The following is a 17,865-nucleotide window of genomic DNA, read 5'->3' as shown; positions in this document are numbered from 1 at the left end:
CAGGACTGAAGCCAGTCAACACCAGGGCCTCCTCCTCCACTAAGGGTGCCGCATGAATCATCCCAGTCAGCTGAATCCGAGTCATCACAGCCAACTCCTCTCGAGGAACAAGTCCGGTGTTCCCCAATTCAACTGGAAGGACCAACCTTGTGGATGACTAATGAAGAAGAACTTCTTCCAGTTGTGGACGGGCAACGGGTTGTCCACTAACATACCCCATCGGCTTTGGAAGTACCACAGACCTTCCCCATCGGAATGCTTCCTCAATGCGAACAAAGCTCGAAAGACTCTCAGGATCACAATCACATCTCGGGGGCGAGCCATCACCAACACGACCTCTATGGTCCTAATGGCATTCGGAGCAACCTAGCTGATGGAAATATTGTACTAGTTGAGGATTTATGGGACAAGGGGAGGCAATGGAAAATAGAGGCCGAATTAGAGGTAGTGCTCGTGGACACACACCTCCCCCTCGGGAGGTTGCCACAACCAATCACTAACACAAGGGACTTTAACCCTATAGTCCCTTGGGATATGGTACATCTTCGATAGAGCCCTCACTTGCTCAATATTGAAGTAAGAGCGGGGGTAACGCGTCAATGTCACTCTTTAGTGCTCGGCCTTGCCTCACTCCTTAGGTGTAGGTTCGTCAACCTCCTTCGACTCCACCACTTCAGGAGGCCCGGGGGCATTCCCCGTGGCATCTGCCCTCGGCCTCGTAGAGCCAGTACTTTCATTAGGAGAGTCTACGCCCTATGGGTCACGCTCAACTCCCCGTGGCTCCATATTTGGCAGCAACACGAGCCAATTGTCTCGATCATTGCTACATAACCAAATCTAACCATTCAATGCAAATTCCCAAAATACCCCACCATTACCAAATTCCAACCCAAACTCTAAGGCTGAGTTTGGAAGGAGTACAAATGCAAATATGTAGAGTGCAAAATCTTATATTTTGTATTACTTTGTATGTATTTACGCTGTACATATTTGCATTTGTACTGCTTCCAAACCGAGCCTAATGTTTTTCCACCCACCAATTAAAGATTCAATTTCAGCAATTCTTATTAGTAGAAATCTTCTGAGCTTAAAAGCTCCCATCAGCATACTTCTAAACCAATTGAACTATGCCATTAAGCTCAAAAACTCAGCCTTGATCAACTTGCTAAATGTCATGAGAAAACTCCTCCAATTGTCTCTTAAACCAACCCTAATTCCATTTCAAGGCACCTAATTGGCCAACACAACTTGCCTTCCCTAATTCCATTTCAAGGCACCTAATTGGCCAACACAACTTGCCTTAAAAGACTTTGAGTGGTTATATCCCAATCTACCCAATTGATTTAAGATCCATTATACCAAATTCCTTAGAATATATCCATCTACCCAATTTCACCTGAGATCTCCACTATGACCTTTAGATCTCTGTTTCATTCCTCCTCATTGGCAAAAACCTTCAACCCCTCGGTTTTACATCGTTGACCCAAACCCAACTTTGTACCCACCAAATCATACCAATGAACTCATATAACTACAGACCCTTACCTACCAAATGTCATCATAAATATCTACAATTTAACCATTTATCAAGCAAAAGTTCCAATTAGGATTCTTTCATTAACCGAAAAATACATTACTTATAATCCCCTCAGCTTGTCTAAAACCTCACCCTACCAAGTTTCATCTAAAACTACCGTCATCTACTCTTGAACCAAAAAGATTCTATAGTTGAGAATTTCATTGGTCCATTCTTTTAGATCTTGGTCCATTCTTTCATTTGCCCCGACGAAATGATTAAAATGTCCTATATTATCCAAAAATTACAAAAATGGCCATAATCTTTTAACCCTACTCCAACTTTTTTTTTTTTTTTTCAACATCTCTTCTTTTTCTTCGTCTCCTCTTCTCGAGCTCCGTCTCTCTTTTCTTCCTCACTCTGGTCTGAGCGGACCAGACCCCTCGAACGTTGCAGCGATCAAATCGTTTTAGGTCCTCTCCTCTCTCTCTCTCTCTCTCTCTATCCAAGCTTCAACAGCAGCCGCCAGTCCCTTTCCCTTTACTTCTCTATCTTCTTCACCGACCGGCCATACCTTTTCAATTGGACAGAACAGAGCAGCAGAGCGCCAAGGATCGCTATAATTAATCCATCACCCATTGATCTCCATTACCTTGAGACCGTTGAACACCCAAAACATATCTTATCCTAGGGTTTGAAGCCATAGTTGGCACGCTGGTTAGTTGATATTCTCTGACTTTAAAAATCAATTAGTATTCGTTCTTATTAAAGCAATTAGTCTTCCTAAGCATTGTACGTAAACTTAACTATTCACTTATCTGTGGTTAGAAAAGAATACTAATGCCATTGTCTCAGTTAGGCTAAAACCCTAAAAGTATCTTATCCCATGGTCTTAGTCTATAGTTGGTACTGTGGTTAGTTGATATTCTCTCACCTTAGAGGGCCATACATAATGCATTGGAACATGATGATCTTGCCATCTATATCACGTTACAGGTCCACCAAAGACTGCATTGGTTGATAGTTGTGTGAGCGTTGATTGAAAGCTAGGAGGAGAAATGACGGCCACTCCTGGTGCTTTCACTGGGAACATTAAGGTGGGTTTTCACTTTCTTTACTCTCATTTTCTTTTTTCTTTGTTTCCATTGCTGTTGCTCTGCTTGAGCTTTATCTATCCACTTTCTCCTTCCTCCTTTCTCATTCTCACATAGTGATTCTTTGTCAAGACATGCGAAGTGATTCTTTTCATTTTTCTAGTACTTTTAGAAATTTGGTTCTGAAGTTTTTGACTTCTATTGGTATTACGATAAACCAATTCTCTGTATTATGGGTTTGGGTTTTGATCTGGAAACCTAGATAAAGTTGAATTGGAAGCTTAAGCTTGGGTTATGGTGGCAGAATAAATCTGAAGTTGTGCTGCATAGTGAATTTAATTATTCTTGTATCCAGCTCACATCCTATTTGGCACTGCAATTTAGTACATCCTTATCATTATCTCATCTTAAGTACTATTTTTTCTGTATCTGTTCTAAATTGTTCTTTTTCCATTCTTTGTTAACTTTAGTAAGGGGCTTCCAAGCAGAAAATGTTAGGATAAGACTGTCATGGCATGAAAACAATGAGCGCCTAAAACACTTGCTATAACCCCCACTACTACTCTTTGGGGCTTAGGCAAGTTTGTGGTGGTTAGTGTGTATGTAGATAGTTGATAGGGTTGGTTCAAAATCTAGGTAATTGCATCAATACCCTATTTTATTGGCATGGGTAGTTGTTCATTGTTCTATTAGTTGTTTTCATTATTAATTTTCTTTTACTGACATTTGTCAAAGTTTATCAAACAGGCATTATATTATAAATTTAACTCAATATCTAGACCACTCATCTCCCTTACTGGGTGATCGGTCTCTCAACGTGAATGCGTGAAATATTGCCATGGATGAAAGTAGGGAATGGTTGCAGATGACATATTAATTCTCTGTGAGGGGAGTGATCTTGAGAAAGTGAGAAATTTGAAGGTGTTGATTAAGAGCTTAGAAAGTATTTCTCTCTAATTTGAGAATCAGTCTTGAAAAGAAATGTATAGCAGGTGTCATTTTGGAGGTTAGTGAGGTGGAGGCTGTTGTGGAGTGTTTAGAATGCCCTATCTCAATTTGGCTCTTGATCTATTTGGGGCTTCCTTTAGGGGTTAACCCTAGGGAGAGTGGTTTTTGGTGCCCAGTTGTAGAGAAATTTGAGAAGAGATTGACCTTGGGGAAACAAAATTGAATTTCATTGGGGGGTAGAATCACTGTGATGAGAGCCACACTTCCTAATATACTAGCTTACATTTTGTCTGCCTTTAGGATCCCAATTAGGGAAGCCAAGAAACTGGAGAAGTTAATGAGAGACTATCTTTAGAACCAAGGGAAAGTAGAAAGGACCACATAATTATTCATCAAAAAGAAAAGAACCACATAATTAGGTGGGAGGTGGACCAGGTGGTATATCAGCGTAAAGAGGAAGGTGGCTTGGGCTTAGGGAATATAATTCAAAAGAATACAACTTTGTTAGGGGAGTGGTTGTGGTTGGTGGCCCCTGGAGAGATGATGTGGCATGAGGTGGTAGGAAACATATCCTGCTCAGTCAAATAATTGATGGGATGCTGGTGTATCACGATGGGCAAATCTGGCACCTTGGAAGCAAATTCACAGTATCCTTCCTTAGTTTCAAAGCTTTATTAGGTATGATGTCTGCTGGCAATTTTGTCCTTTTTTGGAGGATATTTGGATTGGAGACGTTCCCTTGAAGGACCTTTTCCCCTATTTATTCTCTGTCTCATGGTACAAAAAAGAGTTTGCTTCAAAATTTTTCTCTTCGTTGGAAACTCCTGTGGCACCAAATTGGGATTTCAGGTTTCATAGAGGTTTAAGGGATGGGGAGATTGAGTGTTTATCCGATTTGTTGTGTCTTCTTGATAAAGTCTGTTTGGATCCCTTTGAACCAAACAAAAGGTTTGGGATACCATGGCCTAAAGGGTCATTCTCTTGTGCTTCTTTTTTTTTGATAAATTTCTCTTGTGCTTCTTTTTTTTGATAAATTTCTCTTGTGCTTCTTTCTTCAAGTCCCTTTGCTAGTCTCATTCGTAGTAGGTTTTCCCAATTAATTTGGTGCAAGCCTATTCCTCCTAAGGTTTATGGCTTTCTATTGGGGAGTGTACTATGGAAAAGTAAAGACCTTGGATAATCTACAAAAGAGAAAACCTTCCCTTTGTGTTTTACCTTATTGGTGTATCCTTTGTAGGTCTCATGGTGAGAACTGTTACTATTTACTAATCTCCTCTTCCTTTATTGCAGAGATTTGAGATTGGCTCTTCTTGATGCTTGGGTGCAAGTGGAATGTTCTAGTAGAAGTAATCATATTATTTGATCCTTCTACCTTTGCTTGGCAACAAAGAAGAGGAAGAATTATGGAGGTGGGCAAGAGAAGTGCTATCTTGACAATTTGGGAAGAAAGAAATGCCAGAATATTCCAAGGAAAGAAATCAACAAGGGCTTAAGGATTGTGTCTTGAATAGAGTTATCCATTGGTTTAAATCCTTGGGTTTATTCCACCAATTGTTTATTGATATTTGGAGGAATTGGTGAGAAGTGGCAATCCTCCTGAAGGTTTTTTGAAGCTGAATGTTAATGGAAGTAGTAGGTAATCCAGGCCCCTTTGGGATGGAAGGGGTCCTGAGGAATGTGGTTGGAAGTGTGGTATTCTTTTATGTGGGTCCTTTAGGAGTTGGGGTTCCAGTAGGGTGGAGTTATTAACTACTCTTCAATGTGTATAGTTTGCAACTCAAGCTAGGTGTGGAATAGCTAATAATTGAAGGGGGCTTTAAGGTGGTACTGAGCTAGCTGCAGAACTTAGAGTCTGTAGTGTGGTGCTTTAGGAATGAAGTAAAGAAGTTTAAGTGGCTAACAAGAAATTTGTGTGTAAGAACACAATGAGTGGGGAGTAGGGGTGTCCATGGAAAATTGAAAAACTGAACCGAAGCGGGAAAACCGAACCACAAAATGCGGTTAACTGAACCGATCGGTTCGGTTTCGGTTTGGATTTTTTGAAAAACCAAAGGGCCCGTTCGGTTTTCGGTTAACCTACAAAAAAATCGGTGGTTAGCCGAACCGACCGGTATATATATTTATATGTATATTATATATATATTTTTAATATATGTTGCATATTTTCTATATATTATATATAAATATATACTTATGTTATATTTATAATAATCTATTTATAAATATATTATATATATGATATGTTTTTAAAATATTTATAATATATTACATATCATTTATTATTTATAGTATAATGTTATACATATTTATATAATATATATTATAAATATAAAAAACCAAAAAACCGAAGAACCGAACCAGTCAAAAACCGAAACCGATGGACCGGTTAACCAGTGGTACCGGTTCAGTTTTGGTTTGGAGAAATGAAAAAACCGGTACCACCGATTCAGTTTATAAAATATGCCCATGGTTCGGTTAACCGAACCGTGGACACCCCTAGTGGGGAGATCAGCAAATGCTTTGGCTGATTGTCTTGTTAGGCAAGGGGCAGTTAGGGAACTTTTGTATTCGGCACAATTGTAGTTTGATTTTGTTTTGTTTTGAGAGGACATAACTCGAAACTCTCAAGGGATGCTTGTATTAGTTTCTCTTTTTGATCTAATAAAATAATTTACTTATAAAAAAAGTAGGGAATGCTTGTATTAGTTTATCTTTCCTCGAATCTTCAACCTATCTCAATCCCAAGAAGCCACAATCTCCTCTTGCCTTACCCCTTCAACCTTAGATTTACTTGGAGCCTAAATCTCAGAAGGCCCTTAAGAGAAGCTTAGATTGCAAACCTGTTACATTCCCCTAGGTAGGTTTATCTATCTCCTAATACCCCTGATCAAAGAATCTCGACTCCTAACCCCGTTGGAAAATTTTTCATTGAATTCCTTTTTCAAGGCTCTTGTGTTGAGTGAGCTCAACATTAGCTTCTCATATAAGAAAGTGTGGTGCTCCCAAATTCCTCCTAAATCTCAGAAGGCCCTTAAGAGAAGCTTAGATTGCAAACCTGTTACATTCCCCTAGGTAGGTTTATCTATCTCCTAATACCCCTGATCAAAGAATCTCGACTCCTAACCCTGTTGGAAAATTTTTCATTGAATTCCTTTTTCAAGGCTCTTGTGTTGAGTGAGATCAACATTAGCTTCTCATATAAGAAAGTGTGGTGCTCCCAAATTCCTCCTAAAGTTTCTTTTTTTTTTTTTTCTGTGTGGGGGAGTCATTCTTAAAGAAAATAAATACCTGTGACCTGTTGCGAAAGAAGAACCAAGGTAGGTGGTGTATCTCTCCGCATGTCTGCCCTCTGTGCCTAAGTGATGATGAGTCGGTTGAGCACCTTCTTCTGCACTGTTCTGTAGCCAGGAGGATTTGGTGTTACTTCCTCAGGATAGTTGGTCTCAGTTGGGTATTTCCTAGACAGATGGTTGAGTTTATGTGGCAATGGCAAGGTAGGCGGTTAGGAAGTAGAGGCAAATTGTATTGGAGGCTGGTAGCTCAAGCAACTATGTGGGGTGTGTGGGTAGAAAGAAACAGCAAGGTCTTTGAGAATAAAGCTAGAATAGTTGAAGACCTGATTTCCTATATCACCTTTCTTTGTAATTTTTGGGCAGTTAATACAGAAGAGTTTGCTGGGTTCTCTTTGAATGATCTCCATAGAAATTTAGTGGAAGTCCTCTACTCTTCTCCTCTTCGGGATGCTCATACCTACCGCCATTCAAGGAAGGAAGGGATGACACTAAGCTTTGATGGGAGTGCCCAAGGGTCCTCTGGTTTAGTAGGGTTGGAGGTGTAGTCGGGGATAGAGATGGGAATATTTGTTGGGCTTTCAATGGTCCCTTAGGACCAGTTGATTCAACAAAAGCAGAAATTTAGGCGGCCCTATTGGGGCTTCGTTTTGCAAAACCATTAGGCATTTCATGTCTAGCCATTGAGGGTGATTCTGTCAATACTGTAAGATGACTAAGGGAAAAAGATGGAGGGCCTTGGAGATTGGTGCATTTTCTGGCAGAAGCTAGAGGCATATTGGGTTCAATGAATGTGGAGTTGTGTTGGATCCCCATGGAACAAAACTCTCTGGCAGAGCAGTTTCTGATGGCCTTTTCTCCTATGCTTGCTTTTTTAACCTTCTTGTCTTGTCAAAACCTTTGGGGGAAATTTTCCCGGTAAAAGAAATCAGGTGCAGACCTATCCCTCCTAAAGTATAAGCTTTGTGTTGGGAAGTGCTCCTTGGGAAAACTGGAAGAGGCTGATAAAAAAAAGTGCTCCTTGGGGAGATCAACACCTGTGACTTGCTATAGAAAAGAAGGCCAAATAAGTGCTTCTCTCCTCAAGTGTGTATCCTTTGCAAGGAAATTGGTGAGACCCTTCCTCATTTACTTATCACCTGCCCTTTTGTGTCTTGTCTATGGAAATGCATTTTTCTCTTTTTGGTTGCAGATGGGAACCCACACATGTGGTAGGCTTATTCAACTCAAGTTTCTCAAGGCAGCAGAAGAAGAGAGGAAGAGTCGTGTGGAGGACAGAAAAAACAGCATTGATTTGGATTGTGTGGGAAGAAAGAAATCAGAGAATTGGGTCAAAAGAAGTGCTAACTCCTTTGCAGATGGATTAGCCAAACAAGGGGTGACTAGGGATTCTATGTTTTGGGCTCTTTTGTAATCTATTGTCTTTCTTGATTTTTGATTTTATTTCCATTATGTGCAGGAGAGTTAAGAAAGCTTATCTCTCCTTGCTTGTCTAATTATTTTTAATCCTAATGAAAGTCTCAAGTTATTGATAAAAAAAAAGAAAGAAATCAGAGAATCTTTAATGAAAAGAGCAAATCAAAGGAGGAACTGATTGAAGCTATAACAGTAAAAACAGCACAGTGGTGGTGGCCCTGTTTTCAGGATCAATCGGTTTTGGAGATTTAGTCCGGGCCGAAATTATGGCTCTCTTACAAGGATTAGGCTTGCAGTACAAATTGGAGCAAGGGAATTGGAAGTTGAAGGAGATTCACACTCTTGGTCCAAGAATTTCAGCTTGGCTCCTTGGAAATACAGACATGCCTTCAGAGAAATTGACACCCTAGCAAAGAGATTCAATTCTACTTTTGGCTGGATAAGGACTGCAGATGGGTTGGCAGATGCTTTGGCAAAATTATAACCTGAAATACTTTGGGCTGTTGGGAACCTATAGCATTTTTTGGTCTTTCCTGTAACTGTGGATTGGAAATTATTTAGGGATGACATCCCTGTCATCAACTTGTATTAACTATTGCTTTAATTAATTCTAATAAAATAAGTTATTTTCTGCTGATAAAAAAAATTTGCATTCTTTGTTTTTCTTCTTGATGTAAAACTTCTCATGTACCTCTTTTTCTTCAATAAAATCATAGTTACTTTTGCTCAAAAAGATAAAAAATGTAGTGCATGGTTTTTATGACCTAGAGTATTTCTATGGTGAGACTTATCCAGTGGCAGTTCCCGTCTCTTTTCTGGTGTCATGCCACTGGGATCCATGTTAGGTTGTTCTTGTTATCTTGTCTCTATATATGCATGAGTTAAATTAATATGCATTTTTTTTTTTATATTGGCAATATACACAAACCATTGAAGATCACTATTTAAGAGTATTATTGTCATTTCACTTTGCTTCTTAACTTCATCTTCTAGGTAACCAACCACATGCTGAATTCCCTTTTATTCTTTTAATGCATGTGTCATGCAGAAAGCACTTGCTGGCCTGAGGCGTATCAATTTGGAAGGTCTGCGATGGCGAGTATTTGATGCCAAAGGTCAGGTTGTATTCTATTTCATTCTTTCTCTATTTGCTTTTACAAGGATTGAAACATGTGATGTACACTGGGCTGGAAATGTTAGCTTTGGCAAGTCAAATGAGTAGAAAATTAGGACATTTTGTAACCTGATGGACTTTTTGGTAAGATAGGGTTTAAAATTTTGTAATCTGTTGAATTGATTTGGCTTGGTGGAATATATATATATATATATATATATATATATATATATACTACTTTTCTTTCTTTGATTTCTAAGTAGATAATAATATCATAAATCTATTTTCTCATAGGTCCTCGGGAGGTTGGCTTCCCAAATATCCACTGTTCTTCAAGGCAAGGATAAGCCCACATACACACCCTACCGCGAAGATGGTGATATGTGCATTGTGCTCAATGCAAAAGATGTCTGTGTCACAGGGAGGAAACTGACTGATAAGTTTTATCGCTGGCATACTGGGCAAGTACCAATGGTTATAGTCATTCTCATTGTGGACATCAAGTGTTTTATGTATAACTGTTTCTTTGACTCAACATTAATCTATTATTAACTTGTAGGTATGTTGGCCACCTCAAGGAAAGGAGTTTAAAGGACCAATTGGCCAAGGATCCTACTGAAGTTATTCGGAAAGCTGTCCTACGGATGCTTCCACGAAATAAATTGCGTGATGTAAGTGATAATGGAAACTATTTCTTTTTCAAAACAAAACTAAGTGAAATTATAGAACCACTATTGCTTCTAAAATAAATTACTGGTGAACATCTGATCTTACCTGCAAGTGTTGTGTAGGATAAGACTTGTTTTTGTCAATGTTCCATACTATCATCTTATCTGATTTTCAGAATTATATGGAATTTAATAATTTTGTCAAGATACTTTGTTAAGAAAATAGATCAGGTTTACATTTTTTGGCTTCCTACTTATATCTATATAGCCAGAGTATTTTTTTTGAAGAGATAAAGCAAGATTTTATTAAGGAAAACACAATGAAAGATACAGGAAGGGTTCACTGCACAAAGACTGTGCAAGAGAGATACCTCATGAAACCTCAAAAAAATTAACCACTACACCAGCACTAGAAACATCTCTTTTGAACTGCATATTTGAGCTCAGCCACTCTCTCAACTCATTTACAACTGAGTTAATCACCTTTTCTACTTGGATCTGTTTTTGATCAAAGATGCTCCTGTTTCTCTCCCTCCAAATGGACCACAAGACTGCCAAGGGATAGGCCTTCAGCTTTCCAACTCTCAAGAAGAGATTTGACAGAGTTAGGCATGCAAAAAGAAAGGTTAATGGATTTATCAAAAAAAAAAAGAAAAGAAAAAAGAAAGGTGAATGGCCTTAACTAGGTGACTCCAGATTCTTGAAGAGAAGTTGCAGTGAAGAAACAGGTGACTGGAAGTCTCTTCTCCCTTACCAAATAGAACACACGAGGCGTCTGGAAGCACCACCCCTTTTCGAATCAACATAGTCTTTGTCAAGCATTTATCTCCAATCGTCACCCAAGTAAAAAAACTTCACTTTAAAGGGGGCCAAACCACCCCAAACTAGAAAACTGGGGAAATAGTCTGGATTGACCGGCTCCATACTAGAGAAAAGGGGCTTCGCTGAGAACAATTCAGGTTTGGACCAATGCCAACATTGCTGATCTGGGGAAACGGGGTTTAACCTTATACCTTGCAGCTTTTCCAGCAGCTCTGCCACCTGCGGGACCTCCCAATCATTAAAGTCCCTCCGGAAGTAGGGAGTCCAGACAAGAGTCACCTGACACACTACAAGTCTACAACACTCAGCTACCTTGACAAGTTGACGTCCTTATCATTTGCCAAGAGAAATAAATGTGGGTACAAATCTTTCAAAGGATACTCTGAGCACCAGCTGTCATGCCAAAAATACAGCCTTGCACCATTCTCAACCTGACACTTAAATTCCTTTCATAAAAAGAGGCTAAGCCTTATAGATCCCCTTCCACACCCCACACCCGTACGAGAGGGTAGATTCAGCTGCATCCCACCCGTTTGCGTGAATGCCATATTTCTGTGCTATAACTTGCCTCCAAAGCTTGTTGGGCTCCTTTAAGAACCTCCAGAACGAACCATTTACCAAGAAGAGCTAGATTGAAGGGTTTCAGTTATCTGATTCCCAGATCACTGTCTTTGATAGGTTTGCAAATCTGGTCCCAATTGACTAAGTGGATCTTTTTAGAGTCTTTCCAACCCACCCAAAGGAAGTCTCTCATAATTGTCTCCAATGTTGAGCTATCTCTGAGGGGATTGGAAATAAAGACATACAATAAACAGGGATACTGGCCAACACACTTCTTAGAAGAGTTAGCTTACCCCCTTTAGACGATTACCTTGCCTTCCATGAAGCTAGCTTACCAGTCATTTTCTCCATCACTAAGGACCAGATACTTTTAGAAGTGCATTTGGCCCCCAAAGGCAGCCCCAAATAGGAAGAAGGAAGAGCTCCTACCCTGCACCCCAACAAATCTGCCAAGGACTGCAAGCTTTCAACATCCCCAAGAGCCATCATCTCACTCTCGCCAAATTGACCTTTAGCCCTGACACCACTTCGAACCAGCAAAGAATATACCTCATAGATATTACTTGATCAGCTTAAGTACTGCAGAAAAATAGTGTATCATCCGCAACCTGAAGTAGGGGAATTTCTACCCCATTGTTAGCTATTTGAAAATCTTCTAGGCATCCACCTTCCACAGCTCTACCAATCATCTTACTCAGCCCTTCCAAGACAACAAGTAGGAGGGGGGACATGGGGTCTCCTTGCCTAAGACCTCTACAACTTTTAAAGTTACCTATTGCAGGTCCGTTGAGTAGAATTGAGTATCTAGGTGTGGAGACACAAACCTTCATCCAATTCCTCCAGGTTTGACTAAGGTGCATCCTTTTCAGCATATAATCTAGGAATGCCCAGTTAGCATGGTCATAAGCTTTCCCTAGATTAATTTTGTACACAAGTCCCTTCTTTCCACTCCTTTTTCTAGAATCTCTTTGTTCATTGGCTGTCAACATCCCATCCTGAATATGCTTGTTAAGAACAAAAGTCCCCTGAGAAGAGGAGATAAGGGATCCCAGCACCAATCTCAGTCTTGAGGCCAAGAGCTTTGCAAGGATTTTATACACGCTCCCTAGTAAGCTAATTGTTCTATAATATTTAAGCTCAGAATCTCCATTTTTCTTAGGGATAAGCGTGATAAAAGTTGAGGCTTCTTTCTAAAGCAGCAGAGGAGTGAAACTCCTGCAATACTTTCATCAAATCCGCTTTTAACACCTTCCATAATTTTTTAAAAAATAAGATGGTAAAACCATCTGGCCCTGGGGCCTTATCCCCCTCCATCTCCTTCAACACCTTTAACATTTCCTCTTCTGAGAAAGGCTTGTCCAGCTCTGCTACCTGATCCACTGATAGATGAGAAAACTGCAGACCATCTAATTTTGGCCTGCACCGCATATCTCATCACTTTTATCCACCAAGTGACCATTCACAAGCATTTTTTTTATTGTGTTAGTCCTTTCATTTGCCACCTTGTGGAAAAAAGTGGTGTTTTTATCACCTTTCTTCAGCCATTGTACCCTGGAACATTGTCTCCAGTGGATTTCCTCTTGGAATGCCAACTTGTCATTGCTTGTTTAGCCTGCCACCTCTTCTTTCTCTTTACCTCATCAATAATGGAATCCTCTTTCTCTATATCGATTTCAGAAATAATTTGGCAACATTCCTCTTTTATTTTCCTGGACTCCCTGGACCGTGTTAGCCGCCACTCTTTAATCTGAGCCTTTACCTTCTGTAACTTTTCCTGAACACATAACTAGCTGACCCTTCGAAGCTTGCTTCTGACCACCTCTTAATAAAGTTTGCCTGAAACTCTTCCAGCTCCAGCCACCTGTGTTCCAATCTGAAAGGCGCATGCTTTCTGATAATCCTCCCTGTATCCAGCAATAAAGGGATGTGATCGGAAACTACTTTCGGAAGGGCTTCTTGTGATGACTGAGGAAACATCTCCTCCCATTCCACAGAAGTAAGGAAATGGTCAATTCTCACCAAAGAAGGGCAATCTTGGTTATTGGTCCAGGTGAACCGAGCACCCGCCAGCGGTAAGTCCAGCATCCCCCATTTTTGCATAAAATCTGAAAAAAAAAACTTTGTTGAGATGCCAAACCTTTTAACACCTTGTCTGTCTTCATAACTCAGAGTTGCATTGAATTCGCCTCCAATGACCCAAGGACCAGGCCACCTACATCTCACGTCACTGAGCTGCTCCCATAATAAGGGCTATAACGCAGGAGCTGTTGGGCGGCTTGGGTCCATACACAGTAGAGATCAAGAGAGTCGTGTCCATCTGCTGTGAATAAAGTTTCACTGTGATAGAGAAGACTCCAATATGATTATCTACCACTGTGAACTTGGAGCTATTCCACACCATAGCTACACCCCTTGCTGTATTTACTGCTGGAATGTAAAGCCAGTCACAACTCACAAGGCTGGAAACCCCAAATACTCCTTATGATAGAGAAATCTACTTTCTGTACTTTAGTTTCCTGTAACAACAAGATATCCAACCTCTTTTCTTTGATAAAGTCCCCTGCCACCATCCGTCTCCTCCCAAATCCTAACCCTCTAATGTTCCATGATAAAATCTTAATGTTATACATAGTTGACGGTGAGCAGATCTACTTTTCCTTCCCATGTTTCCAGTCCTCTCATTCAACCCCCAAGTCAGAAGAAGAAGTTCTTTTGTTTGTTTCCCGTTTTGTTTTTCTTTCTTCATTAGATGTCTATTTTCCAAAGCAACCAATAGAGCCTTAGTTTCTTCTTCCATTCCTTTTATTGAAACTCCCAGGAATTCCCCAAAGCTAAGCAGTTTGGATAAAACCAAGGTTTAAAATGTCGATGTCGACGTCGATGGAAATGTCGCTTACCAAAATATAGGACATATGTCAGAAATGTCGAGGGGAAATATTGTAAAAATTAGAGACATTGTGGAAATATGCAAAGATATTTTGTAAAATGATAAAAGAAACATTAATACATATTTCTAGACTATTATCTTATTCCCAACCATTATATAAAGCTAAGAAACTAAGATCAATAACAAATTAGTAAATGACGATTTACTAATTTATTATGCATTTTGATGTTTTTACAAGGTTATCTGATATTTTCTTTTCTTATTTTTAATTCTGATTTATTATAAATTCTAATATATTTATTTCACACTAGTAAATCGAAATACATTTGTTCTGATTTTTTAATATTAAAGTTATAATACATTATGTTTTATTATAAATTTAATAAACTGATTCTCCTTTTTGTAGTATTAAGATTATGATAAATTCTGATTTCTTATAAAACTTAATGAATTTATTATGATTTTTAATACTAAATTTATAATAAATTATGATTAAGTATAAAATTTATTAAACTTATTCTGATTTTTTATATTAAATGTAGAATATAGTTTATTATAAAATTTAATAAACATTTTCCGATTTTAATAAATATTTTAAAAATACTAACTAGTTAATATTTTATTACTTGCAAAATATTTTATGTTTTATATTATAAAGTAATTAATTTATTCTTTTGTTTTTATATTTTGTTAATTCTTTTTATAAATATTTTATTTGAAATATTAAATAGAAATTATTAATGGAATAATCTATATTAATATACTGCATTATATTAATATAATATACTAATATATTATATTTTTAATGTACATTAGTCGACATCTTGTTGACATAATAGGAAAAACTGTATTTTTTTTTGGTTATTTGGACCGATTTGGTCGACCGACATAATGTAATTTTTATATTACCATCCACTTTCATGTCGGTGAACCTCGATATCGACATATGTTGGGCGACATTAATGACATTTGGCGACATTTGAAACCATGGTTAAAACCCAAGAGGACACTTCACTGTCTTGAGCACACCTCGGATGGATTAGTCGACCATTACTTGTACTAGACTGTTCCCTCCGAGTCTGTTGCTCTGGAAGAATAACTGCCAAAGGCTCGATAGAAGCCCCATTATTGGCGATTGTTTGCCTTTCTGCTTCATTTTTGAGAGTTAAGCAGCCTACCCACCTCTTCTTCTGAGACCAGAGTCACCATCATGTTTTGAGGGACCGACATCTTTGACGACACCAAAGGGGGGTCTTTGGGCATTCATCTCTCTCCCCTGTACTCCCTGGCGAATATACCTCCTTCTGAGACTTAGGCTCCAAAGACACTGCTGGATCTCCCGTGAACCCTTCTGCCGGAACCACCTCTATCTCTGAAGCGAAACTCTTGGAAGTTTCACCTCCCCAAGATGAAATATTTGAGCTGGACGACCCCGAAGAATAAGATTCCTCTCTGGCAACCTCCTTCCCTTTCCCCTGAGATGGGCTAAGAAAGAGACAACTCTGAATTTCAAGAATTTTCAAAGGCCCTGGATTCCTGGCCCGCGTCCCTTCCTTAGGGCCCACTTTGCTTCCCAGATGGGCCTGATCCCCATACCCCTTTTGAATATCTAAACGTCCTTTGGTTTTGGGACCCGCCTCCCTTAAGTGGGTCAAAAAGAAATGTGAAGACTATTGGTATCTTATTGCTGAATTGTACGTACTTACAAGGAAAAACTTCAATGTTAGAATTGTAATTTGTAAATGACTTTATGACACTGAATTAGAATTACTGAGTTATGGCACTGAACAGAAGGGAATGACCGAACAGGCTTCATGTAGCCGCTCCATAGAGTTGGGAAAGGCTTAGATAATAATAAACTAAAATTACTGTGTTGGGGAGGTATTGTGAAGTTCATTTTTATCCGCTTAGGACCTAGTGAAGTTGAAGAATGGCTAAATTCTATTGCCCATGCTGGATAAAGAACTTAGATGCTTTGTATATGCCTGGGAGTAGCTTCTCACTTGGATGGCTTGAAAAGGAAGAACCAAATACATTGTACTTCCATCCAGCAATGGGATCGTGAAGATGAACTTTGGTGGATGTGCCTTTGGCAACCCTTGCCTATCTGGGAGTGTAGTGTCTTTAGAGATGTGATGGCTATTATCCTAATGAGCTATTTTCGCATGGTTGAGCTTATAGTTAAGGTCATTTGAGAAGGTAACTCATAGTTGAGCTCTTTTCTCTTCTACAAGATATGACACTTGCCCAATCATCTGGCTGGAATGGGCGACTGCCAGATGGCTAGAGAAGGTAACTCATAGTGGAGCTCTTTTCTCTTCCTACAAGATACGACACTTGCCTAATCATCTGGCTGGAATGTGACTGCTAGGTGGTGAGGGATAAGACACCTTCTAAGGTAGAAGATCCTTGTACCCTGAAGCAGTGGCATTGGCATGTATGTAATACAACTTATTTAGATGGATTTCTTGATCAGTCAATGATCTGGAAAAGTTGTCTCTTGCAAGACAAGGTGTATGTGGAGCTGTTGTAGAACAGGGGTTCCAGGCGCAGGGATCAGATTTCTGAATAGCTTGCCCTTTTCCAGATGTTGGGGCATGGCTTGTAATTAATTAAAAAGGGCGAAGAGCATTGGCTTGTTAGGACTGATTTCTGCTTGTATAACGTTTATTACATGGTTCATCCTAAGTTATGGACCGACTTGAATGTGTAGATAGATGAGTTATTGTGGCTTTAAACATATTCCAATTTGCCTTCACCACTTATTATTCGGAAGTCTATCTCGTAAAGTGTTGCCAGTAACTCATTACCCTAAGCTTGAGTGATTTGTGTGAATGCAGGATAGAGATCGAAAATTGAGGATATTTTCTAGCAGTGAGCACCCTTTTGGTGATCGTCCCCTTGAATCATACGTGATGCCTCCTCGGAAGGTACGAGAGATGCGGCCACGAGCAAGGCGAGCAATGATTCGAGCCCAGAAAAAGGCTGAACAACAGCAACAGGGAGCTACAGAGGCCAAAAAAAGCAGAAAGAAGGGGGAAGTAGAATCTGAAGTGAGAGTATGAAAATTATGAAAGTTTCTTTTTATTGCATGTTAGGGATTCAAAATTTTCTTTTCAAGTTTAGTTTTTCTTTGCAAGATCTTGCATGACCTATTGAGCTACCCCTCTTGGATTCTCGATGACTCGATAACTTAAAGTCGCAGTTTTCTTTGTTTGGTTGGTCCAATACCCTGGATTTCCTTTGCCATTTTTTCCCCAACTACGCCTTTCCAAGTCTTGAACCCTTGTTACGCTCACAAATATTTTCGGCATGAGCATGAAAGTTTCTTTTCTTGTGCCTTGCTCTCTGCTTCACAATATTGAATTGGCTGCAATGGCTGACAGCCTCTGCAACAAATTTCCTGTATGAACACCTAAATGTACATGACACATTAGCCACTGAAATTTCCATTTTAAAATTGTACAGATAATGAATTTGTGTATGTGAATTACTCCAATATTTGTGTAATTGAGGCTCAGTTTGGAAGGAGTACAAATACAAATATTT

The 17,865-nt window shown here is 39.3% G+C and overlaps 1 protein-coding gene across 2 annotated transcripts; it reads left to right on the top strand.

Annotated features, from left to right (window-relative positions):
• The first annotated feature begins 1,870 nt into the window (after window positions 1–1,870).
• On the top strand, window positions 1,871–17,544 carry LOC104609659 (uncharacterized). 2 transcript variants are annotated; one of them, XM_010276023.3, is made up of 6 exons: window positions 1,871–2,233; window positions 2,513–2,613; window positions 9,313–9,384; window positions 9,673–9,839; window positions 9,938–10,049; window positions 17,157–17,544. In XM_010276023.3, the coding sequence occupies exons 2-6, from the start codon at window positions 2,575–2,577 to the stop codon at window positions 17,379–17,381; spliced, it is 615 nt and encodes a 204-aa protein (XP_010274325.1). In that variant the 5' UTR covers window positions 1,871–2,233; window positions 2,513–2,574; the 3' UTR covers window positions 17,382–17,544. The 2 variants fall into 2 exon arrangements, with proteins under 2 accessions (XP_010274325.1, XP_088752778.1); XM_088896652.1 differs by lacking the exon at window positions 1,871–2,233 and having other exon boundaries at window positions 2,554–2,613; window positions 9,313–9,379.
• The last annotated feature ends 321 nt before the right edge of the window (window positions 17,545–17,865 follow it).

The sequence above is a fragment of the Nelumbo nucifera genome, chromosome 1 (genome assembly GCF_055504915.1).
Source record: "Nelumbo nucifera cultivar China Antique chromosome 1, China Antique-T2T, whole genome shotgun sequence".
Classification (NCBI taxonomy): domain Eukaryota; kingdom Viridiplantae; phylum Streptophyta; class Magnoliopsida; order Proteales; family Nelumbonaceae; genus Nelumbo; species Nelumbo nucifera.
This window is presented reverse-complemented; position numbering and strand designations above follow the sequence as displayed.

Coding starts and splice junctions, on each gene's coding strand:
- LOC104609659 (XM_010276023.3), top strand. CDS start 2,575: ATGACGGCCACTCCTGGTGCTTTCACTGGGAACATTAAG. Junction 9,840..9,937: donor TTTTATCGCTGGCATACTGG/GCAAGTACCAAT, acceptor ATTAACTTGTAG/GTATGTTGGCCACCTCAAGG. Junction 10,050..17,156: donor CACGAAATAAATTGCGTGAT/GTAAGTGATAAT, acceptor GTGTGAATGCAG/GATAGAGATCGAAAATTGAG.